The 26,418-nt window shown below is 32.7% G+C and overlaps 1 protein-coding gene and 1 long non-coding RNA gene across 2 annotated transcripts; both read right to left on the bottom strand.

The window, feature by feature from the left end:
* Positions 1-564: 564 nt before the first annotated feature.
* On the bottom strand, positions 565-8,258 carry LOC131943698 (uncharacterized). The gene is made up of 6 exons (XR_009386932.1): positions 8,101-8,258; positions 7,385-7,562; positions 5,609-5,662; positions 2,235-2,300; positions 1,938-2,000; positions 565-1,599 (listed from the first exon to the last, which is right to left on the bottom strand). It is a non-coding gene; the product is annotated as an uncharacterized LOC131943698 (long non-coding RNA).
* Positions 8,259-19,749: 11,491 nt separating this feature from the next.
* On the bottom strand, positions 19,750-26,187 carry LOC131943697 (uncharacterized). Its single transcript, XM_059303911.1, has 5 exons — positions 26,134-26,187; positions 23,013-23,235; positions 22,449-22,561; positions 20,038-20,302; positions 19,750-19,832 (listed from the first exon to the last, which is right to left on the bottom strand). Exons 1-5 carry the CDS (start codon positions 26,185-26,187, stop codon positions 19,822-19,824), a joined length of 666 nt encoding a protein of 221 aa, XP_059159894.1. The 3' UTR covers positions 19,750-19,821.
* Positions 26,188-26,418: the final 231 nt, after the last annotated feature.

The following is a 26,418-nucleotide window of genomic DNA, read 5'->3' on the forward strand; positions in this document are numbered from 1 at the left end:
GTTAGACCTATGTTGTGATGGTGTAGGTCTAAATAAATAGTTGGATATTATATTCATCAATCAATACAAATGTTTCCTTGTGCAAGTAAATATGATTTAACAGTTTCAACGTAAAAAAAGTAATTTCCAGTAGTTCAATATCTCCGATGATGTGTTAATAAAATTACAAACAGTACAATTTATTATCTTTTTACATTGTTGGTCCAAAATCATATTTATTTGATCATCAAATATGTAATTGTGCGTATTATAGCTTTTACTAGGCCAGCAAAATGTCATATTACACCTTTTTTATTACTACTCTGATAATAATAGATCTAACAATAAAAACCTGTACTTTAAATTAATTTATTTGAAACCATTTTTAAATGCCATATTTTCATTTTTTAAAATATTCTATCATTATTAAAAAACATATTATAGGATAGTTTTTTTTATTGTCTATGTGTTGTTATTAGATTTCGTTTTGTTTCTTTTTTAAACACACACAAACAGCACTTTAACATATAATATCTTTCAACGATTCAACTGAAAAACATAAAATTGTATTTTTTATAAGGACATAATGTATATAGCCCAAAACACTTAAGTATTATTTCAATCTGATAATCTGAATGTGTAATATGGTTCACGTTGCTCTACTGTAAAGTGTACGACGAAATAGTTATTTTTAAACAAATTGCATACAGTCAGCACCCTTAACTTTTTTTATGATAGCCGTTTTGACAGAAAAAAAACCTGGTTCTTAAGTTACACACAAAAATATGTGGCGATCTGGGAGGGGGGGGGGGGTGGAGACATAAATGTCAAAAAAGTCCTCTTTAAATAACCCCTTAACCCACAGTTATCCAAAGGATGACGGGTGGTCTAGTTTCATTTATTTTTACTTTCTCGTATATACGAAGTATAGAGAAAGTCTTGTAATCGTGCAAAAAAAAATCGAAGATTTTTGCAAATCTCGACGTTTTACACTTCACTGATACGGAAATGTTTTTTGCAATCTTGTCCGTATGTCTGTGTTGTTGTGTGTCTGTCTATCTGTCTGTGTTTAAACACGATAACTTGAGTACCGTTACAGCTAGGGTGATGAAATTTTATATATAGGTATTTTATCAAAATCGTAGATAGGTAACAATATTTGAGCGATTTCCGACAACCGGAAGTGGTCTTTTTTCTACTTTGAATTTTTCATAAGCCTATAACTTGAGTACTATTTCATATAGATAAATGAAATTTCACATGTAAGTAAAAAATCTAATTCTCTTCCTTCTTTCAAAGTTTGATTAATTTCCGTTGATCGGAAGTACTAATTTACGCTATATCCGATTTCTCAAAAAACGCATGTAAATTTATAAAGAACTAATAATATAGCGCACTATTATGCACTTTTTGCTTTGGCGTTTGCTTTGTGCGCAATTCTTTTTTCTACTAGATTTTATTCTATTTTTAAAAGTTTAAGAAAAACAAAAATCATGTCTATACTCCGTGTTGCCATCCCACGTAGTGTTATATTCGAACATTCGAGAAAGTTTAGGGGAGATCACTCCCGGTTTATTTCAATTTTAATGTTCAGCTGTTTGTTGTATTCTACTAATTTGGCTGCAAGTAAAATCGACAAAGAACGGTATAAGAAGTAAATGGAAACAACACACAAGCACACACAAACACACACATATATATATATATATATATATATATATATATATATATATATATATATATATATATATATATATATATATATATATATATATATATATATATATATATATATATATATATATATATATATATATATATATGTGTGTGTGTGTGTGTGTGTGTGTAAATTTCAATATGTAATGTAACATATGATTAGATACTACAACTTAAAACGACACGAATAGAGTTAAATAATGTAATGTGTGCATTGGTTGAATTTAGCTTTTAGTATCTACCTTTTGAATTAGACATCTTAGCTTTTTCATCCTGTAGTCTCTGAATTATTTGTTGAAGCTCAACTGCAATGTTTGTAAATGTAAAGCATAACTCAACAAATGTAATTTACGTCCTTCCCCTTTTATATTTTGTCACACACACACACACAAACGCACACACATGTTTATATATATATATATATATATATATATATATATATATATATATATATATATATATATATATATATATATATATATATATATATATATATATATATATGTGTGTGTGTGTGTGTGTAAATTCATAATACGTACGTTTTTCTTTCTCCAAAGAGTCATTTTTTCGTTTCAAGTCGTTGTTTTCTGCTGCCAAATTTAAATCTGTAAAAATGAATTACAGACATGATCACGTAAAATCGTTACACTGTCGTCATTAGGGCCTACGGAAAATGTCGACATTTCTAATAAAAATGTAACAATGTTGCCTCTTTTAGTATTATATAACGCATTTTTGTCGATATTTAAATGTTTTTAATTCAGTGCCGTATTGGCTTACATATCTTTTTATACCACCTATTTTATCATATATGAAGTAAAACTGGATTTTAGTCAAATATAATTTGATTACTTTTGTTTTCTTAACGTCTTAGTGAATATTAAGCCATAATTCCGTCCTTTATTCTTACTAGCCATTTACCCTATGTCAGATAATATGATAGCTATTTGTACGAGGATTTTTTTAAGAAGACACTTTTTACTTTCTCGTATATACGTAGTATAGAGAAAGTAAAAAAATCGAGATTTTTACAAATCTCGACGTTTTACACCTCACTGATACGGAAAAACATAATTTTGCAATCTTGTCCGTATGTCTGTGTGTGTGTGTGTCTGTGTGTGTGTCTGTCCGTGTGTAAACACGATAACTTGAGTACCGTTACAGCTAGGTTGATGAAATTTCATATATAAGTATTTAATCAAAATCGTAGATCCGTAACAACTTTTGAGCGATTTCTGATAACCGGAAGTGGTACTTTTCCTACTTTGAATTTTTCAAAAGCCTATAACTTGAGTACTATTTCAGATAGATAAATGAAATTTCATACGTAAGTAAAAGATCTAATTCTCTACCTTCTGTTAAATTTTGAGTCATTTCCGTTTAACGGAAGTAGTAATTTACGCTACTTCCGATTTCTCAAAAAACTAATGTAAATTTTTAAAGTACTAATAATATTGCGCACTATTATGCGCTTTTTTTATTTGCGTTCACTTGGTGTGCAATTAATTTGTCTACGAGATTTTATTCTATTTTTAAAACTTTAAGTATTTAAAATGGATTAAAAATCATGTCTATAGCCCGAGTTTCCATCCCCTGTTATTTTATATAAGAATATTCGAGAAAGTTTAGGGGAGATCACTCCCGGTTTATTTAGCTTGCATTGGCTCGCATTTTTGTAATGTTTGTGTTAAAAACGTTGTCACTTGTAAGATTACTGCGATTCTTGGTCTACGTTGCTTTCTCTCTTTTTCCCTCTCTTGATGACGCCTTGGGAACGGGGAGGGGGTATGTCTGGGCGGACGTTCGTGAGATCGTCGGCTCTCAATTTTTTTACCGTTGTTTAATTTTCGTGAATATCCATATTCGCACCAAAGTGCTACCGACAACCGCGCAGAGATTGGTGCGCTGATGAATTATTTGAACCAATGCGACGACCCCCAACCCGGGCGCAGCGCTTTGCTCTGAGGTAATATCCATATCCAAACCGTAGTGAAGCACTGGTATAAGCTACTATTGTGCAGCGTTTTGTTCTGTTCAAAAGGTAGTTGGCAGACAACCGCGCGCAGCGCGGTTAACTCTGAGATAATACTCTTATCCCAATCGTAGCGAAGCGCGCAGCGCTGTAAACTCTGAGGATACCGACACACGCGCTAAAAAAATATTCGCCCCAATGCGAGGACCCCCGTCCGAGGGTAACATCCATATCCACACCATGGCGAAGCACGGGTATAAGTTAGTGTATATATATATATATATATATATATATATATATATATATATATATATATATATATAAATATATATATATATATATATATATATATATATATATATATATATATATATATATATATATAGTATATATATATACATATATATATATATATATATATATATATATATATATATATATATATATATATATATATATATATATATATGTATATATATATATATATATATATATACATATATATATATATATATATATATATATATATATATATATATATATATATATATATATATATATATATGTTTATATATAAACATAAACACAAATATAAATCCAAATATAAACACAAATATACATGCAAACATAAAAGCAACGTAAACAAAACCTTGAACGTAAAATGCAAACAAAAACGTAAAGGTAAACATAAACGAAAACATAAATGCAAATATAAATACATACAACAACGAAAGAAATTTAAAAGCAAACATACAAGCAAACACTAACTGAAACTAAAACACATCATTAAACTCAAACGTAAACGCAAAAGCAAGCAAAACCGTCAAAACAAACATATGCTTGTACATGTACACGTGTACATTGTTCATAATGAAAATACCATTTAAAATATAATCATGAAAGAGTATATAGTTTTCACACCATTAAATCAAGTAAAGGAAATATAAATTGCCTAGGCTTTGCTATAGCCATTAATATCCGTGTCTAAATTTTAATAAATAAAATATAAATGTATGTTTAATTTTAATGCAAATAACAATGCATGAAACTACGTGGAAAATTTAATGTACACATCACTTATCAATCCATGTTAACACGGTTCGTTAACCAAACATAATAAGCATCAGAGTCAAATTATTATACAAAAAAAAAAAATTATTACATACCATTCTACCTTCTAGTGAACTAAACACAATGTGTTACAATTAAAATGTTAAAAAACAAATATTAGCATAGTATTAGGTAATAGTATGTGGCTTTTTACACCGTCATAACAACATATTGCTAAGCCAAACATTGAGTTAACCGGAAAAAAAAACAATGAAAAAAATATTAGTAAGTGTAACAGACGATCCAACACACACAACTTTTTCTATATGTACAATAAGATGAAAAGCAACCAGTGCACACTAAATGTTGAAACGTATATAGAGGATCAAAACTAATATTTAAAACTGTAATTGAAGTCATAATAAGCTCAAATAAGTAAAATAGAACCTAAATTTCAACCGACAGTGATATAGATTAACGAAACAGGAACGTTACTCCCAATGCCCACACGGACCCTTATCCTAAGCCCTATTATCTCCTTAAATTACTACCGTCGGTATTTACCCAAGTACAGAATACATATTAAACATTCCTATTCAGGTCTTTCCCGACATAATTGGTAACTTTCAGAGGATACTATCCTACTGCAATTTGTGGGTTCGGTAAGGTCTTGGTAGGTTGGATAATTGACAGGTATAATTAAAACTGGGGATAATCATGATGTGGAAATGTCAAGTAGTAATTAATGGGTATGAAGTATTGTCCTGTTTGCTGATTTAATCCATACCTATGCAACAATTCGTTTAAATTTATATATATATATATATATATATATATATATATATATATATATATATATATATATATATATATATATATAAAGTCGCTTACTTTGATGTTTACAGCATTGGTTGGAATTCTCTGCACCAATAGATTTACAGCTATCTGTAACACATATGATAGATACAAAGTAGCATGTTTATATTTAATCCAAGATAGTTAACAATATATTATCTAAATGGTTTTTTTTTAAATAAAAAAATATTTTTGGAAGGATAATGAAATACGCTGCACTTTAAAAAAATGAATATATATATATATATATATATATATATATATATATATATATATATAAAATATATATATATATGTATATATATATATATATATATATATATATATATATATATATATATATATATATATATATATATATATATATATATATATATATAAATTAAATGGAATCTGCGTCTTATTTTTGCAGGTGGAATTGTGGAACACATGCATGAAGTAAAAAAGAAATGTTTTTTTTTTCATAAATAGAATCTGAATTGATGTCTAAAAAATCTCAATACTGATAATTTGCAAACTAAATTTTCATTTTGCAAACTTATAATTTTAATTGATGTTAAAAAATTATTACCTATCACAAAAATAACAGTTTTGATTGTAAACAGTATAAAAATTATCGGCCCTTTCTACCAATTACTTCTCTTAAAAATGTACAACAACAAAAAATAGTCTAGAAAAAAATAGCCCTAACAATAACGCTAACTCCAACCCAAACTCCAACCCCAACCCTAACCCTAACACATTTTTACTTTAATTTTATGTTGATAAAGTGCAAAGGTGGTAGACAAAACAGGTATATTATTACATATTACCTTTATTTTATACACTGTATGCCGTTTTTTAATTATTATGTACTTATCAAAAACAGTTTAGAAGCAGTTACCAACTGAACTCTATATTTTCGTTTATATTTCACTTTGCGTTTTGGTTTGAGTTAATGTTTTTTTTTGGCTTTTTCGTTTGTGTTTATGTTTGTGTTTGCGATTTTATTTGTGTTGGCATTTTATTTCGTTTTCGTTTTTGTTTCCGTTTTCGTCTGCATTTGTTTCTGTGTTTGTTCTTGTGTTTGCGGTTATGTTTGTGTTACGTTTGCGTTTGTATTTGCGTTTTTTAACCGTTTGCGTTTGTGTTTTATTTTGCGCTTGTTTTTGCTTTTGTGTTAGCGTTTGTGTTTGTGTTTGCGATTGCGTTTGCGTTTTTTTTTTGCGTTTACCTCACGTTTGAGTTCTTGTATATGCTTGTGTTTGCGTATGTGTTTGCGTTTTTTTGTGTTGGCGTTTGCTTTTGTGTTTGCGTTTGTGTTTCCGTTTTTGTTTGCGTTTGTGTTTGCGTTTTGTTTGCGTTACTTTTCGTTTGTTTTTGTGTTTTGGTTTCGTTTGTAGTTGGTAGTGATTAGGGTTAATTTAGAGTTAGAGTTAGGTTTAGAGTTATGTGTTATTTTGCCATAATGCCAATAGACATTTAATTTGAAAAGTAATATATTTCCTAAACCTCGGACAGGGCCAGATATATGCTTCTTAATAAAGACATAAGTCACGGTCCCTTACAGATATGTTTTTTTCACAGAGGCCAGTGCAAGGCCTGACCGTAACGTCTAGTATATAGCCTTTATATATATATATATATATATATATATATATATATATATATATATATATATATATATATGTAAATATATATATATATATGTAAATATATATATATATATATATATATATATATATATATATATATATATATATATATATATATATATATATATATATATATATATATATATATATATATATATACATACATTAGGCCGCTTACTCTCTGCTTCGATGACAGCTTTTTTAACAAGTGTCACAATGTGTCCGAGTTTAGCACCTGGGTCATTAAGAACCTTTATTAAGCACGGATACTAGCCTTCATAAATCATCAGCCTCTCAAGCAGTAGAGAACTTGCTGCTACCTCACCTTTAGTGTCTTCTTTGGCTTTTATTTCACACTGTGTTTAATTAGTATGGACAAGAAACTAAAATGCAATGTTAGGATTTGAGAAGACATTATATTTAAATTTTAAATTATTTCGCAGATTTTCATTAATTTTTTTAATAATATATAGTCTACTCTCCTTTTATATTGAAATTACTTCACAGTTTTCATGTTAACATTTGTGATGACTTTCCATGTGTCCATGACACATGAGTCAGAAGAAGTAAAACTCTTCTATTTTAACGACCACGGCAAACAAGGGAATAACGTGTTCAGCAATATACACAGCCGCTTTGATTTCCTTAACGAGAGTCAGGTACCCTTTAGAACCTTATGTACCCCGCGAAGTCGTAGAGTTTACCACCCGGAATCCAAACTTGAGCCTTTTATGTTATAGTCAGTGCACTAACATCTGTAAAACGCCTTCCCAACTATCCATATTTAACTGCAATGTTTCTAGCTGATGACTGATGCACAAACACACTCATTTTAAGCCACAAATCTATTGGAAAAAAATGTTAAACTGTGTCGAACAACTCAAATATACTCACCAAATCGTTTCTGGTGAAGATTTTTGCGTTGTATCTTTGAAACAAGTGCACAACATTTGATGGTACGATAAAAAGACCAAAAATATTATTCAGACTAGCTTGTAAATAGCTTAGAAATTCGATATTTGTAAAAAGTGGATCCATGATAGATTTTTATTTTAAAATCATGCCTGAGGAATGACAAAAATAAATACATAGAGAATTAGAGTGATCAAATCGGTATTAGAAACAATCTTTACCCATATTTTAGAAAATAAAAAACATAGATATTGGTAAATACAACAGGTAGGCCTATTTAAATATAATTTACGTTCACGACTGCAAACCCAAAAAAAAATTCATGAATTCGGATCCAGAGCTTGAGCCTATAGGGCTGGTAAGTAGGTCACCAACCAGTTCTTCGGCTCAACCTGAATGAGCCATAGAACTGGTTGGTGACCTACTTACCTGCCCTATATGATGTCCGAGAGTCTAATCATCTCAGGTGGATTTCCTTACTCAATATCTCGACACCATTATCTCCCAGTATGAAGAGGTCTATAAAACAGACGAACTCTACTTCATCTACCCACGTGTGGGCAACTATGAAGATGCTGGTTTAAATGTAGCGTTTTATATGAATAATTAATTCATATTTTTTTTTGTATACCAAGTATCTAAACAGTAATGTAAAATTGCAAAAGGGAAAGACATTCAAATCGAGATTTTTACAAATCTCGACGTTTTTACACATTGCCATAATCTGGAAAAAACTAGATTTGCATTCTCCTCTACGCGTTTGCCTATGTATCTGTGTGCATGTATTTGTGTCTGTGTGTTTGTGTCAACGACATGATAACTTGGGTAGCATTTTAGTTAGATTTTGGAAATGTCATAATATTTCAAAATTCCATTTTTTTAATGTGTCTATTAATATTAATAGACCCAACAGAAGCACATCAAAACATTTGGCTGCCGGGCTTTCCCGTGAGCGCAATGGCGTCTTCCTTCGTTTTAAGCAGTGCGAGAGGCTATGGAAAAAAGGGGCGTTATATTCGCTCACCAAATTGAATCTGGCGCGTTCGCGGCGCCCAGGCACTATCCTGTTAGCACTATAGCGCTTTCGATCGTTTTAAAAGAGTGCGATGGGTTATGGATATAATGGGTTGCTATAGTCTCTCAATAAAGCGAATCAGGCGAGTTCTCAGGCGCTCCATATGGTGCTATGGCGCATACGTTTGTTTTAAAGAGGGCGATATAATATGGATAAGATGTGGTATTACAAACGTTCAATAAATTGAATCAGGCGCGTCCGCCGGCACACGGGCAGGGTGCGATTTCGCGACCTGCGCTATCATGTGAGTACTATGGCACTTACGTTTGTAGTAAGGAACACCCGACAATTTTGACAAGGCGGCACACGACATTCGATGATTAAATATAGCCAAGGGCCGTAAGCGGCGCCCCTGCGGTAATGTTATCGTGGCTCACAAGAGCGCCCCTCTACGCGTACCTCAATCGTGTTCAATAAGCGGCAAACTGAATACAAACAGGCTAACCAATCTGTATTCATTTTAGCAAGATTATTTTTAGCCCCTTCATAACCACCAACCACCAGACACACAATCACAACACCGAGAGTCGAGAACCACCTATGTCAGTAGTAATAAATAAATGGCTGTTTACTTTAGGCCTAAAGAAGTTTCAGAACTCTGTATAAAAACGGATAATTTATCTAACATGTGTGAAAGCTGGAAATTCACACCAACATTGAACAAAAAAAATATGCATGAGAATATTATAATGTCGTAGTTACAGAGCTGACGATACAGCCTGTTGGCATTTGTTTGATGTACAGACGCAAAAAGAAAACAGAGAATACAGTAAGTACGACACACGCGTCAAAAAACACACCTCCGTCCCCTTAGGTGTCATTCATTTTTTTAGGCCCATAAGGAATTTTCTTAGTCGCCAAAGAAATTACAAGCCAATTAATTAGAACTAACTGTTTATGGCCTATTGTGATTTAAAAAAAAAATTAAAGTTACGAGTTTACAATAGGTGGTAGAACGCATGACCTCTGACCCAATAGTCCTGAGCTCTGATCACAGGCTCAAATTCGAGAACACCCAACTCAGATGTGTACCTAACTCAAATTTTTAAAACTATAGGAGGCTAGGCTTAGATATACAACTGATCAGAATGTCTCATCGTTTGCTAAGATCAACTAAATATGTGAACTGTACATAATACTTCCAATGATCACCAGTCCCGAATGGACTTTCAAGTTCTTTCCGCTTACACTCATTTTCTAAAAAAAAATAAGCATTGATTTTCGTTGACAGACTGAGACATTTCTTTTTAAACTTTCAATCAATTGATTTCATTGAACAGGACCAGGAAGCTACGTATGAAACTTAAGGGGGAAGGCTCCGGTAAAAAAAACTTTTTTAATACTCGTTAGAAAACAGTTATTTCTTTACAGCTTTATTAAGATACACCCGCATATCCATTTCCACTAAAAATTTTTTTTTTAAATCTTGGTAACTATGACAACGGCGGCAATCTTGAAAAATTAACCCCTTCGTAGGTTTTCCACCATTCACAAAATATTACATTTTAAGTCCAATAAACAATCAATTCATAATCTTCTTCCATATTTTGGGGTAATCAGCTAAAAATTTTAAGTGCATATCTTCAAATTAATTTTTTATGAATTTTCAAAATTTGTGTCCGTTCAATACTGTTCAATATTTATTTTTTTTTTAAATCAATAACATTTAATAAGCCAGGTCCTACAAATCCTATATGTTTATTTCTTTCCATTTACGGATAAGCTTGGAGTATTATCATTTTTGTTCACTAAATTGAAACAGGCGCGTCCGCCGGCGCCCTTGCACGGTTCGATTTGGCACCCTGGGCTATCATGTGAGCGCTATGCTGCATAGTTTTGTTTTTAACAGTGCGATAGACTATGGGTAAGAAAGGTTACTATAGTCTTCAAGTGAATCAAATCCGGGCGTCCTCCGGCACCCCGACAGGGTGCTATTTGGCGCCCCGGGCCTTCCGGTGTACGCTATGGTATATACGTTCGCGTGAGTTCAAAAGACTATGAATAAGTTATGTACTATAGTCGTTTACTAAGTTCAATCAGGCGGTGACGTCATGGTGCGTCCTCTGGCGCCCAGACAGGGTGCTATTTGGGGTCCCGGGCCTCCCGTGTTTGGTTTGGCGCCTACGTTCGTTTAAGTGAGTGCAAAAGACTATGAATAAGTTGGGGTACTATAGTCGTTTATTAAGCTGAAACAGGCGATTCCGCCCCCGGGCTAGACTCTGAGCACTGTGCGTTTATGTTCGCGTTAGTGTTTCCTTTGTGTTTAGGTTGGGTTTGCGTTAGTGGTTGCGTTTTGATTTGGTTCGTTTTTGTTCTTTCTTTTTTCGTTTTCGTTTGTGTTTTATTTTCTTTGCGTTTGTGTTTGTATTTGTGTTTGTGGTTGGTTTTGCGTTTGTATTTGGTTTGTTTTCGTTTGTTTTTTCGTTTGTGTTTTTTTCTTTGGGTTTGTGGTTGGTTTTGCATTTGGATTTGGTTTGTTTTCGTTTGCTTTTTAGTTTGTTTTTTTCTTTGTGTTCGTATTGGTGTTTGTGGTTGTGGTTGGGTTAGTTGTTAGGTTTTTGTTTTCGTTTGTATTTGTAATTGTGTTAGCGTTATGTTTGCGTTTTGTTGTTTTGGTTTTGGTTTGGGTGTGCAATGCCGGGTTTATGATGATTACTAAACACACAGGTAATGGTCTTTAACAGAAAGGTTTTTCACAGAAGCCAGAGCAGGGCCTGGCCGGGACGGCTAGTATATATATATATATATTTATATATATATATATATATATATATATATATATATATATATATATATATATATATATATATATATATATATATATATATACTAGCTGTATGTCATTATTTCGCTATGATGTAAAACAAATTGTTATTAGCACTTGAAGAAATAAGAAAAAAACACACAATGTAGGCCGACAAAACAAAAAATGTATCAATGTAAACAATATATATATATAATATAATTCCTGGGACAAGCGAAATTGGGGAAATAATCACGCTCTTAATATAAATATGTATATATCTACATATTTAATTATAAATGTCAAAACAAATCAATAATTACTTTAGAATGTAATATAGTTGTTTAACAGTATTCGTGTTTTCAAATTTTTTTTCTACAATCAGAATTAAATATATCGTCATCATAAATGCTAAAGCATTATAGCATAATGGAAGTTTTTTAAATCAGAGTTGGTATAAAAACACGCTTTAAATATTATAGAAAAACATCCGTAATAATAGCTTACATTTAACTAAATTATTGGTCTTTTTAGTTCAGATTATACATCTTTTAATTAAGTACTGCTTTTTGTGTTCTTTTAAGATCATTTTTTAACATAGTGATCAGGTATGGGTTAGATCACTGTATTGATCACACATCTTTTTACTGGTAATTGCAAAAACAATATTCACAGAGTTTTACCTGATTTAAAAGCTATGATTCTGGCGGCATGGTACTTTAGTACCTCGTTACGCGTTTTCCCAAATGTACTTAACAGATCAGTTCAGGGTTGGTTGGGGGGGGGGGGGGTTCAATTTCATTCACTACTGTCACTTTAGGTCAATTATCCAACCCAGTGTATACCTAGGTGTGACATTAATGTCGCTCTAAACAATTATGGTGGTGAGGTGTGTGTTGTGAACAGAGTGAACATAGCGTCAGTTTTTAGATGATTGTTCTAAACACACATATTCAATTACACACATATACTGATTCAGAAATAGATTTAAATAAGTAGCAATGGTATTATGACACTATTTTTTACAGAGGGGTCCATGGGGGGAGGGGGGGGGGGGTTGTAACTGTTTCATATAATTTGTAATCGTAATCACTATCGCCCAAACTGTCATAATACTACTTCTTCATCGTGATGACGTTGTTGACCCTGTCCAAATGTCCCCACCCCTACAGAGTTTGCCCATCAGTAAATTTAAATAGAGGTGCCACATCAATTGTACTTGTGTCTGTATTGTAATTTTTTTAAAAATAATTACATGATTAAAACTGTATATATAAAGTAATTATGTGTGAAGATTTATGTATAATATTTTCTAGATCAATTTTTTCTTAAGCAAATACATTATACAGTTGCCTTAAACTTAACACATTCTTGCCAAGTGGTACTAACCGTAGAGGTTTTTTTAAATTGCAATGCATCGTAATGGTTTTTTTTAGAATGATAAACTTGATACAGCTGTTAATACGTGTTGTAAACGTAGAGGCTACTAGAATATAGTACAATTCTGCTTAATTGCTACATGAAAAGAAATTTTGTGATTTACATAGATGTGCCGACCAAAAATAATTTTTTAACAAAAATCATTGTTTAAAACTTTGAGTTTAAAAAGTTTCCAAAAAGGCGCCACTTTGCTGAAAATGACCAGAGGGGGAGCGACTGCTCCCCCTGCTCCCCCCACCCCCATGCGTACGCTACTGATTGCATAGTTGTCTATGAATTTAAAAAAAATAGTATCTTACCTACTATTGTTGTTCTTAGCTTGCATAAAATAAATCCTCCCTGTGCTTCTTATATACGGTGCATTCGAATCGATACTAGATTATCGATTTGCTGATTTAGGCACCAATAGCGATCAACGCTATTAAGTCACGGAACTGACTAATCTTTTAACGATTTCAATAACAAATACCCAATTGTGCATTAACGATTTTTTGTAAGCTTAACAGTAAACACATCTGGTATCAAGGTGGTTAGATTATGCAAACAGCATTTTTTAAAAAAAAGTCAGAACACTTATCATTCAATTTTCCTTACCTCTACCTCTACCTCTACCTCTACCTCTACCTCTACCTATACCTATACCTATACCTATACCTATACCTATACCTATACCTATACCTATACCTATACCGATACCGATACCTATACCGATACCGATACCTATACCTATACCTATACCTATACCGATACCGATACCTATACCTATACCTATACCTATACCTATACCTATACCTATACCTAAACCTATACCTGTACCTATACCTATACCTGTACCTGTACCTGTACATGTACCTGTACCTGTACCTGTACCTGTACCTGTACCTGTACCTGTACCTGTACCTGTACCTGTACCTGTACCTGTACCTGTACCTGTACCTGTACCTGTACCTGTACCTGTACCTGTACCTGTACCTGTACCTGTACCTGTACCTGTACCTGTACCTGTACCTGTACCTGTACCTGTACCTGTACCTGTACCTGTACCTGTACCTGTACCTGTAACTGTACCTGTACCTGTACCTGTACCTGTACCTGTACCTGTACCTGTACCTGTACCTGTACCTGTACCTGTACCTGTACCTGTACCTGTACCTGTACCTGTACCTGTACCTGTACCTGTACCTGTACCTGTACCTGTACCTGTACCTGTACCTGTACCTGTACCTGTACCTGTACCTGTACCTGTACCTGTACCTGTACCTGTACCTGTACCTGTCCCTGTCCCTGTACCTGTACCTGTACCTGTACCTGTACCTGTACCTGTACCTGTACCTGTCCCTGTCCCTGTACCTGTACCTGTACCTGTACCTGTACCTGTACCTGTACCTGTACCTGAACCTGTACATGTACATGTACATGTACATGTACATGTACATGTACCTGAACCTGCACCTGAACCTGCACCTGCACCTGCACCTGCACCTACACCTGCACCTACACCTACACCTACACCTACACCTACACCTACACCTACACCTACACCTACACCTACACCTACACCTACACCTACACCTACAACTTTACCTACACCTATACCTACATCATTACTTATACCTATACTTATACCCATACCCATTCCCATTATTGTGTTACCATCTTAAACAGATTTTTTTTTACTGCATAAGTATTCAATATAAAACTCTTAGCATTTTACATAGTTTCTTATTACTTGACAATTACAAAAGTAACAATGTTATCCTAACACCGTTTCAGCTCAAAAAGGTCTGTCGGCTGCTCTGCACAATACAAATCAATATCACGCTAAGCCCCCTAAACCCCTTATAAACACATATGACGTCAAATAAATCCCTGTTCTTTGACTGCAACTACCTTTCAGTTCCTTTAGGACATTCATGTATGACTTCCATGAAGAAATAGACAGTACAATAATAGACCGTGTGTTTAAAACACGACTCTTCGATCTCCGCTAGACACTTTTTATTCTGTACGCAATAGAGCTTGAAAGTAGGTCACGAAATTCGCATTGTCTTTCTTAAATTCCTCAATTGAAGCCTTGAAACAAACAGCTGTTTTTTTTATCGATGGGAGTCATGTCTAAAAAATTAATTTAACTAGAAAATGTATATCTCTCCATGGCTAATGAGACATTGAATTTGAAGCGACACATATCGAGACTTAAAAGCCCTATTGTTAGAAATCAGATCGCTTAGATCGCAGATTCCCAATCTTTTTTTAAGTAGCGACCCCTTTTTTATAAAAGTTAAGTGACTCGTTAACAACAGACATTTTTTTTTAAAAAGTGTTTGGTTTAGACAACAAGTCAGCAATCCCTGCAAACTCTTCGCAACACTATGTGTAGCCACGATCTATTGATTAGGTAACCGTGGCTTGGATAATATTTACTAACAATAGAGAAGTACCAACTCTTTAACGTTTCTGAGAGTTAGGTTCTACAGAGACATAAAACGTGGCATAATTAGATGTTTAATTAATTGTTTTTCTTTAAATGTATCAAATTGTCCTCTATTGATGCGAAATTCTTTTTCCTAATCTAATTCTAATTTATTACTAAAAAAAATATTCATAAAAATCATTTCTAAACCCCGATAGCAATGAAGTGCCATCACCTCATATATAAAAATATACTCTGCAGTTAAGGGAAAATGACTCCCTTCTTATTTACATTTACCTTCTTTCCTTATTAACATAAAATGTGTCCCTTATTTGGACCTGTTTTACAATATTCTTTTCCGCAAAAGAAATCATCTTTGTTTGTGTTGTTTTCATAGAAACTATTATCGTTGAGCGCAACACAAAAGTACAAAGACAGTTGATGATAAATGTGGTTTAATCAATAATAAATATGATTAAAACATCATTTAGGAGTTATCGAAAAATTAATATAACAACTATGTATTTGGTGTCATACAGTTTTCAGCAGTGTCGCAGATGTCACTGAAAAATTATTAAAATCAATATTATTTTTAAAACCTGATTTGTATCATAACAGGAAGTATATAAATTACATACAAAATAAATTCAAAAGCAGTATTACTGAATTTTTTACATTGTGTGTAGGTGTTTAATATCGCAAGATTAAACGAATGAAGTAAACAGTGCGATACTCCTCTATGCACTGATATGAAGTAAAATTTTAGTGCACTGATTTCTTAAAATAAAAGCATTATGATTGAACTATAATACCAATCCAATTGCAAGGACAACAAGTTACCGGTTTAGAGTATATAGTCATATTCCCAACAACTATGTCTCTGTTGTTTTCTGAAGCCACACACACATACATGTAGCCATCATATTTGTCTTCTGTTTGAAACCTCAGAGTTGACGAATGAAAATACTGGACACAGGGTAAAACAGTACTGTCGAACACAGGTTCAGAAACGAATACAGCGTTTTGTACAGGATATGACGTAAAGCTACTAAAGTTACTTAACCTGCTGCCAAACTTCCATTGAAAGGTTAAGTTTCTCGGTCCCTGCAATAATACAGACCTACATAAGAAAATAACAAATACAAAGCAACATTACATTGTTGAGTTTATACGCTTCAGCCAATGTTCAGATATTAGAAATGTAGGTAAGACTAGGAGCTTCTTCTGTATTTCTTCGTATGTAAAAACTTCTGCTGGCGAAAAGGCGTTCGAAGTTTTTTTTTCATCAGGTTTTTAACGCATGCACTGTTCCCCTTGTCTCTCCGTTTGTTCTTAGGTGCTAGTGCAAACAGGTGATGAGTGTAACTCAAACATCTATGACCTGAAATTTCAGCCAGGTCTAAAACTGAATGTGACAACGTCTGGTATACGTGTTGCATATTCTGATTGTCAGACGGTCTAAGTTCAACGGATCTAGGTTTAGCACTATTTTTTAGCCTGAGATGCGAGATAGTTTTTTACTTTCTCTTATGTGGAGTATAGAAAAATTATATTAATCGCAAAAACAATTGAAATTTTGACAAATCTCGAAGTTTAATAACTCCTAGAGTCTGAAAAAAAACGCAGTTTTGGAAATATTTCTCTGCATTTCTAAATGTCTTTCTTCCTGTAAACACGATAACTTAAGTGCCATTTCAGTTATGTTGATAAACATTCATATTAGTATTTTATCAAATATTTTAGTTTCCTTTCAACATTTGAGCGACTTTCTTTTACCAGAAAGGAAAAGTAATCTAATTCTGTTTCCTCAAAACAAAAACAACTCAAGAATGGGATATATATATTTTTTATACAACAAATCTACCACTCAGAGACCCGAATGACATTGTTTACCTAAGAATACTTCATTAAATATAGCACACACCTTATTGTTTGACACACTGTTGCACAACTTTAAGCCCTGTCATTTTGCACGTATAGTTTCACAACATTTAGGTTATACTTTTGTTATAAACAAAACAATAACGATACTTGCAGTGACGTTACATGTCAAAGTAACATTGGACCCTGCGGGATTGACTGAATCATATGGGCCCCGTCCCTTGGCATTCTGGGGGGTTAACGTCATCAACACAGGAACCAATCTGCCTGTTGAGGTTTTAAAATATATTAGCAAAATTTATTTGTTCCATTGTAGGAACAATAAGCAAATAATTATTTTTACAAACAGATTTATCTTATTGACTGATCACGAAGATTGAAAATTAATGAAAAATAATATTTTCTTGTAATCTGATGTTCTAATAAATTATTTATAAAAATGTTTAATCTAGGTAAATACAATAGTACAAAGTAAAAGCTATTTTTAAAATATTACCATTTTCTTTTAACTAAATAAACTACATAATAAAATGACGAAAATCTACAAACGATGAATGCGTCTCGCGACGAAATACTAGCCTAAAATTGTGAGATTCTGGTAGATAAATGTGGACACACTCCCAGCGTATTGTGCATTACAATAATACAATCCAGCATCAGAACACGTAGCATCATTGACCGTTATTTCCAGTTTCATTGTGTTTCTGTTGTTTGGATAAACTGCTGTTCCTTGTAAGTTGCCTACAAAAAGAAATGTCCAGTTCCTTGGGGGTAAAACATCTGGTGGAGACTAGAAAACAAATGAACAGATGTCATGACTAAACATTATAAATCGCCTTGATTAACATATAGTATGTTTAATAAAATACGATGTTAAAGATTCGTAAGCACAATCATATACAGAAAGACAAATATAAATCCATATTAGTGGGTGGGTAGACCGGTCGATCGTTTGGTTTACAGAGAAGGCGAGCAGGAGTATGGATAAATTAATAGAAGTGTGGGTGGATTGATGGTTGTGTAAGTGAGCGGGAGGGGATATGTGTAGATTGGCGGGTGGTAGTATGTATGGAGTGGGCGAACGGGTAGTATGGGTGGGTGTAAACTTAAACAATTAGAGTAAAATATAAAGTTTTATTTTGATATATAGATAGCCTACTCATGTATGAAATACGTTATTAAAATTGTATTAAGTGTAGCATATTATAGCAACACCTAGTAAAAGGTTTTATAAGATACGTACTTTTATTTCGAAAGGACGCAAGTACGCTCTGTATCTAGCTAATGTTAATGGTTTGTTGGTCCCATTAGTCCAGGCAATGTACAACGACATAATAGATTTAACAAATGACGGAACGACAGCACGTGATGCGTCACATGTCACTTTGAAAGATCCTCCAACGTGAACCTCTTTTATGTTCAAAATATTTTCGCTTTTGTTTTTGCTAGTTTCCTGGCTACCAATATAATCAATTATTAATTTTTGTAATAAAAACAAGTTTTTTATTGTTAATGTTAACATATTAAAATAGAACTGAGTTTCATAAACGCATTGGTACAAAGTACCATAAACAAAGTATCTGTTAAAATTTTGAAATATTAACCTACGAATGATTGTTAAATTTTGTGAATAAAATGAAAGATACACGTTTATCAAATGTATAATAAAATTAGTTGAGTTATATATCTAATTTGCTTAACCAAAACAATTAATTAACCATACTAAAGAAAACCTAATGTAAAAAAAAGTTCCAATAATAACAGAAATGTTTTGTCATAAGTCACAAAATATTTCCGTACGAGGGAATATGATGATGTAAACTAAACTGACTAAATTCCTTGTAAATGTGCACTAGTAATCAGAACTTTATATACGCTGTACTTACAAGGATTAATACATGTAATATTAAATAAAATGTAAGTAATATGTTAACATTTGTCCATTTTCCCAACTCGAACAAAGGCAAAGCAAAAAAAACCCATTTCAAATTCCAAGCACTGTAACCCCTAAACACAAATTTATTTAGAGATAAAAATTATTTACTAAAGTACATAGGGAAAATATTTTTAAAATCATGCGTTTGATAGCAAATAAATGTTTAATAACATATAATGCCGTTTTAAAGCAGAGAATAAAACTTAAAACTGCAGTCATTCATACCCTTTAAAATGTCCAAATCGTCAGAAAAAAAGAAACGAATTGGTTTACCCACTATTTACGAAGGTAACCATTTCGGTTCTATGCCACTAATAATTCAGCTACCTTAACCTGATTTTTACTTAATTTTGTGAACCCCATAATTTATTTGCATTCTTTAAAATACAATGGTATTAAATTATAATTAAACAAAAGTAGCATAATTGTACCTAATACAGTATATATTGTCAAATTGCCAACTAGTGTATCTTTGTTGTTTTCTGTAGCCACACACACATACATGTAGCCGTCATACTTCTCTTCTGTTGTAACCGTCAATGTGGACGAATGTAGTTTGTAAAAACAGTCTGTTCCTACATTAAACTTTACAGGCCCGGAAAACGATACATCTTTGTGTATAGAATAATGCTGAAAGCTATTAAAGCTACTCAATCTGCTACCAAACATCCATCGAAAGGTTACGTCTTTTAATTGCTGTAATAATAAAAGATTTATTTTAATTTTAAAAGGAAATAACTATCTACATAAATAGTACTTATTTCTATATTATACTTTTATTTCGTAAATTTAATGAAAAACTGATGTGTGTAAAAAAGTCATGAAATCCTACATAATTATCATACATATAAAAGTGTTTAATAGACAGACACATAGAATATTATTTATATGACATTACTCTCAAAATTTTAAAAATTTAACTGCAATTCCAAATAACTAATCACTTGCAAAAATAGAATTGGTACATTGCGTTGATGCGTTAATGGCATTTTTTTTATTTTCGTTTAGGTTTGAAAAAAAAATGTATGCCTAAAACCTTACCCTTTACATGCAATAAAACAAACAAAAATGTGTACACTATTACTACGTTAACACTAACATTTTAAATTTACAATGAATATTATCTTCATTTAAATACAAGAAATTTTCTTCTATTTCAGTTACACGTATTATCTAACCGATTTAATAATACTTGGGGATGTGTACACAACTAATATTAAATGCATGAAGACTGCTGGGCCATAGAACTTATCACATCATACCAGTATATACAAAGATGTTTGGATTTTGGTCAGCTTTGATTTCTTTTATTATTTTTTTTCAAGAACTGAAATATTTTTTTCTTGCACTCATAAGAATTGGTTTACAACCTCACGATTTATCGGGGTGGAGGGGGTCGTAGAAAAGAATTAGTTTCTATAGTATGCTTATATAAGGCGCTAGAAATTCGCCGTTAGTTTTCATCAAACCGCTTTGGAATTTGTTAATTAATATATTAATTATTTTGTGAGGAATCTTTGAGAATGTCATTTCCGCTTACTGACTATATAAGCCGGTAACGCGGGATTTTCAGCTCTGTTTTACTCAAAAAAGAGTCATTAATGTAGGTCGTGATGAGGCATATTTGTTTTTTCACATTGTTTTATTTTTATGTTTAGAATATGAAAGCGGCCTGGTACACACGTAGTGTGTTCTTTTTGGTGATTTAAAATGTATTTTTTTTTTATTTTTTGAACCTGTGACTTGAACCTGTGACGTTCTTGTAATTTTAGGCTACGTGGTTTAGTTGGACGGTTAGGTTGGTTTCCTAAACTTCTGTAAACGTGAGTGTTTTGATAGCATTTTACTAGATTATTTAAATTGTTATTGTGAGTTCGCGACAATGAAAGTTTGGCTTAGTCGCTATTTTTTTTTTTTTTTGTGGTTGTCTTAGATAGTAATTAGATCTAATATATAATGTTTGTGATGTTTTTTTGCCACGTCATGTTGGGGTCACTTGCTTTGTGTCTGTCTTTATTGTGGCCTTAGCGGGGTGTTGCCAACATGGATGTTGTGTGAATAGCTTATTTAACCCTGTTGGGTTCAATGGCGTTCTTGGTAAGACAGTAGTTTGGTGTGTTTTAAGAATTAATTTAGTATTTCAGAATAGTGTTAGTGTTAGTAAGGATTAGTATTTTACTCGAGGCTTTAGCTAGTTCTCTTTATTAGTATTTAAACATTTGATTATTTTTATCTATATATTTTCCATGCATTTTGATTTGTTTTTTTCTTTTTCCCCCCTTTCGAGCGAGGTTGCTTTTGCAACTTGGCTGGGTGTTTTCTAAGTATTGTTTTGTTAGGATTGTTTTTTATGAATTGTTTTGTATGTTTTGTTTTGGATGCTTTGGTTGTTTAGTGTTTGGTTCAATGTTGTGTTAGCATGACATGTGTGGAAATTTGATAAGTTTTCGATTGCCGAAGGGGATAGGAAGGTTTTCTGTCGGTCAGAGATCTAGACTACCCGAGGCATCGAAGGTTTATAATATTCCATCGTTAGTTGTGTTTTGTTTATTTAGTGTATCTTTATACGTTTGTTTAGGATGTTTGGAATTTGATTTAATGTTTACGTTTTTTATTGATGGTTTCATTTTTTAAATGTAAATAAAATTGATACGCTTATTTGTTTTTTTGTTGTTTTTTTTTTTATCTAGACTAAGGTTAGAGTTTAACCAGTCTGGGTTTAGTCGGACTTGCACTGACCGGACAGTTTGATACATAAGCCTAGAAAGTTAGATATTAGTTATCCCTCCTGTCTGGGCTTACATGTATTTTGTCTAAAAAACTGTTGAAAATATTACATTACTGTTTCAAGACTGCAAATTAGTTTGACTTTGGAAGGTGCGGGATAGAATGCCTCATATGGTCCCAGTTCATAGTCATTCAGAGGCATAAAATTGAACAACGTGCCGTTTCGAACTGTGTAAATATTTTAAAATGTCAAAAATGAAGTTTGAGTTATAAATAAATTAAGACAAACAATCACAGTCTCTTTAAATGTGTACGTTGCGTACAATAAAAACGTTTTGATTTGGCCTATCTATATGATAAGCATGGGTTATTCTGCGTTGTCTCATTTTATATGACCTAAATAAGTTAAGTTAAAATAAATTACTAAGAATATTCATCTATAAACTATAGGACGATTTTTCAAATTCATCAAAAAAATTGAATACGTTGCTGACATTGTATGCATCTAGCAGATTTAAACATAATGTACAAACAATACATTGTAAATGCCAAGACGCATACAAATTAAAATCGCCGTGATGGCTGTACGACTCATCATGCGAACTTATCTGAATTTTATTGAATATGTTTCATTTTAATCGTGGGGAATGTTAAATGTCATTTTTGAGTCTGAACTCACCTGTCACTGTAAGATACTGGTACCTTTCCGTATTAACCTCGTTATCGTTCACCAAGTACACAGCAAAGCATACGTACTTCCCAGCATCAATACGTTTGGACTGAGGGGCAACTATTTCAATTTTCATTGAGTTCCTGTTGTCTGGTCTTTCGGCAGCATTTGCTACTGGCAAGCTCCCAGAGAAATTAAACCTCCAGTTCTCAAAATGAAGGGGCGATGTGTTCTAAGATTTAAAGATTTTCATAAAAAGAGTAAACATCATATGCAACAATCCCACCGCGCACATCCTTTTCTGCCTCAACCAGTGTTTCTTCCGGACTATTTTCTCCGGAGGGGGGGGGGGGGGGGAGGCACTTGATATTTTCGAGGCGGGGGGGGGGGGTGTTGAAGGACACTAGTAAGATTATGTTTTCTGTATAAATTACATTTCGTTCGGTAGACCCTTTTCGATGGGAGGGGTGGAATCTGCCCCCCCCCCCCCCCCCAAAGAGATGCCCGGAAGAAACTCTGGTCTCTGGTCTCAACCCACTCTAAATCCCATCCGATTAAGTCTAATTCGATTTCAATCACATTCCATTCTTTATATTCTTCTTAATTTATTTCCATTTTATTTCAATCGTATTTTGTTGAACCCAATCCTGTGTGATGAATCCCATTAAATCACAACATTATCCAAGACATTTCAGTCAAGCCCACACCATTTAACTCCACATCAATCAATCAAACCTATTCCATCTAACTTATTTCATTCCATTTGACCATCCGTCAAAACCTCTACTAATCAATCCTTTCATCCAGTATATCGATCTATTATGTTAAATCTACTAATTTTACAAATACATAATTTTAAAAATACGTTTTTGCAAGTTTTCCATACGTTTTCTTTAGATGGAGAACTAATTGATGTGGAGGTCTAATAATATTTCCAACAAGGGGCTATCAAATGCCAAATGTATTATTTATTCTATATGTAGCAACAAGCCTTAAAATGCAAGATTAAAATTATTATTAATTTAGTATTAAATTGAATGTTAATCTCTGATATAAACGTTGATATAAAAAGAAAAATCTTACTTCCTTTATGTATGGACTAACAAATAACCTATAATGTGCCACAATTTTTGTTTCTGCCCCAAAAATTTGTTTAATATATAACATTGTCAGAGTTTTGACATCAACCGGGACACCAGCACGTGGCGCATCACATGTCACAGTAAAAGCTTTACCACACTCGACTTGACTTGGACTGACAATTTTATCATTATAGGTTTCGGCACTTCCTGTATTAGAACACATTAACCCAAAACATAAGAATTTATGACGCTCTGACGTCATATGAAATGTTGAGGAAAAAGAGCAAATAAAGTAAATTAGAAAGTAAGATGCCAGAAAAGTTCACAAAAAATGAAGTCATTGATATTAGAGAAACAAAAATACCGCATATAAAATAAGTCTGACAAATAAAAATGAGACGCCAGAAAATTACTATCCAAATAATGTGTCTAACATTACGAGTGTGTAAACATGTAAAAAGGCATTATGACAAACATAATAACACAAAAGAAAAACACCCAAATAGAGGCTAATTATAATTGTTGTATTATTACAGGGAAAATAAGAAAAAACGGACGTGGAGTATTTACTATTCTGTATATCGAAGGCCAACAAAAAAATTTGAAGAAATCTAAATATGAGACATTTTATGTACTTGAAAATTTTCGTACTCAAGTTATCGTTTTGCCTTAGAAATCTATCCATATATCTATATACTACGAAAACCCAAGTTTGTTTACGAGTTTGTTTATTCATTTGTTTGTTTGTTTGATTGATTGTTTTCTGCTTGGTTACATGACAGAATCTGCACTATGTGTAGAGCTGTAAAATACTTATTTAGGTAGAGAATAATGTTCTTTTTGACCAAACTGTTAATTACAGATTTATTTAAAGACGTTAATTAATTTATTAAAATATTCATTAATGATAAAAGTTCAGAACAATGAATTTACTTATAGTGACGACACATGATTTATTTCTTTTGATGACAATAATGGCAACTTCCATCTAAGCTTTTTTTGCCCCTTCAAAAGTTTAACGCGTTATAAAGCTAATTGTCTGTCGGCTATAGCTTTAACGATACGTTCGTTTGTTATTTTTATTAGGTTCCAACACTATTATCAATTTTCAACAGTTCTTCTAATTTGAGTATACAATACATATCTCTAGATCTAGAGATCATCTGTCGGAGGAATGGAAAGCCAATCCTAGATTTAAAATCTGGAATGTAGGTCAAAACAACATTAATTATTTAAAAATACAAACCATTATAAAATCACACCAAATTTTTGAGTTTCTTCATAAAACTCTGTTAGTCCTTAAATATGTCATATAAATCATTCTTTTTAGCTTCAATGATCATCTAATTCGATAATACATGGGATGTATCTATATAGGTTCTAGATCTAGAGCTACGGAATTATTTTATATACATCTTTGTTTGCTTAGCTATAGAATTGGCTAATATGGGATATAATTTAATTTGAAAGAATGGGCCTATTCGCGTAACTGAAGTTTCTTAGCTAGGCGGACTCTCTACTATCACACACATTTTTTAATCTAATCAGAAGTGCCTAGATAACTGAGATGATAGTGTAATAGTTACCATGCGGGTGGTACGGTTCGAGACACATCACGCCGATGTTAATATTTTTATTCAATTTTTTAAATATGTGAATGAATATGAATTTAATATAAATAAAGTTGCCCATAAGGTCAGACCCATGCTTAGCCAAAATTGCTGTTGTTAAAGACAAAAACGTCTGAGTTGTGACGGTCCAAGTTGTGACGTCTTTTTAAATGTGGCTTCTTGTTTGTTTGTGACGATAAGCGACAGACGTGATATCATTTATGGATGACCCCGATACCCAAAGTTATTTAAGGATAACGGGTAGTCTTGTATTCATTAAAAATATTGAATTTGAGTTTGCATTGACAGATAATGTTTCATAAATCCAAATAAAGCTTATAATTTTGTTATTAACCATTGGTTTCTCAATTAAATATAAAATGTGTAGTCTTGGTCAATATGTCGAAGCAGAATATTACCGCTCGGCCAAACACCGACTGTATATCTCCAGTCCCCCTCCACAAGTATAACCTCGCGCTTCATCATTACCATCTTGCCGGTTTCTAGTAAACTCTAAGCGTAATCAAAACAATAAGCAAAAACACTAATCGAAAGGCCACGTAATGGTTTGAATTATAAGTATGATCAAATTCTGCAACTACTGACGCTCTTTCAACGAGTGTTGATCACGAGTCTCACCCTAACCATAATCGGTCCTCATTTGGGACATTCAGACAGACCAGTAATTTGTCCTACCTTTACCTTATGAAACATACTTTAATA

This window comes from Physella acuta, unplaced genomic scaffold, assembly GCF_028476545.2.
Source record: "Physella acuta isolate Inbredline_101_S28 unplaced genomic scaffold, ASM2847654v3 ptg000464l, whole genome shotgun sequence".
NCBI classification, from domain to species: Eukaryota; Metazoa; Mollusca; class Gastropoda; family Physidae; genus Physella; species Physella acuta.

Bases quoted from the DNA above. Each gene is read 5' to 3' on its own strand.
- LOC131943697 (XM_059303911.1), bottom strand. From the start codon at position 26,187: ATGGTAATGATGAAGCGCGAGGTTATACTTGTGGAGGGGGACTGGAGA. The intron at 23,236-26,133 runs GTCGGTGTTTGG...TTTAAATCTTAG, and splicing joins AGGGGGACTGGAGATATACA to AACACATCGCCCCTTCATTT. The intron at 20,303-22,448 runs GTAATGTAATAT...TTATTATTACAG, and splicing joins TAATTTGCAGTCTTGAAACA to CAATTAAAAGACGTAACCTT.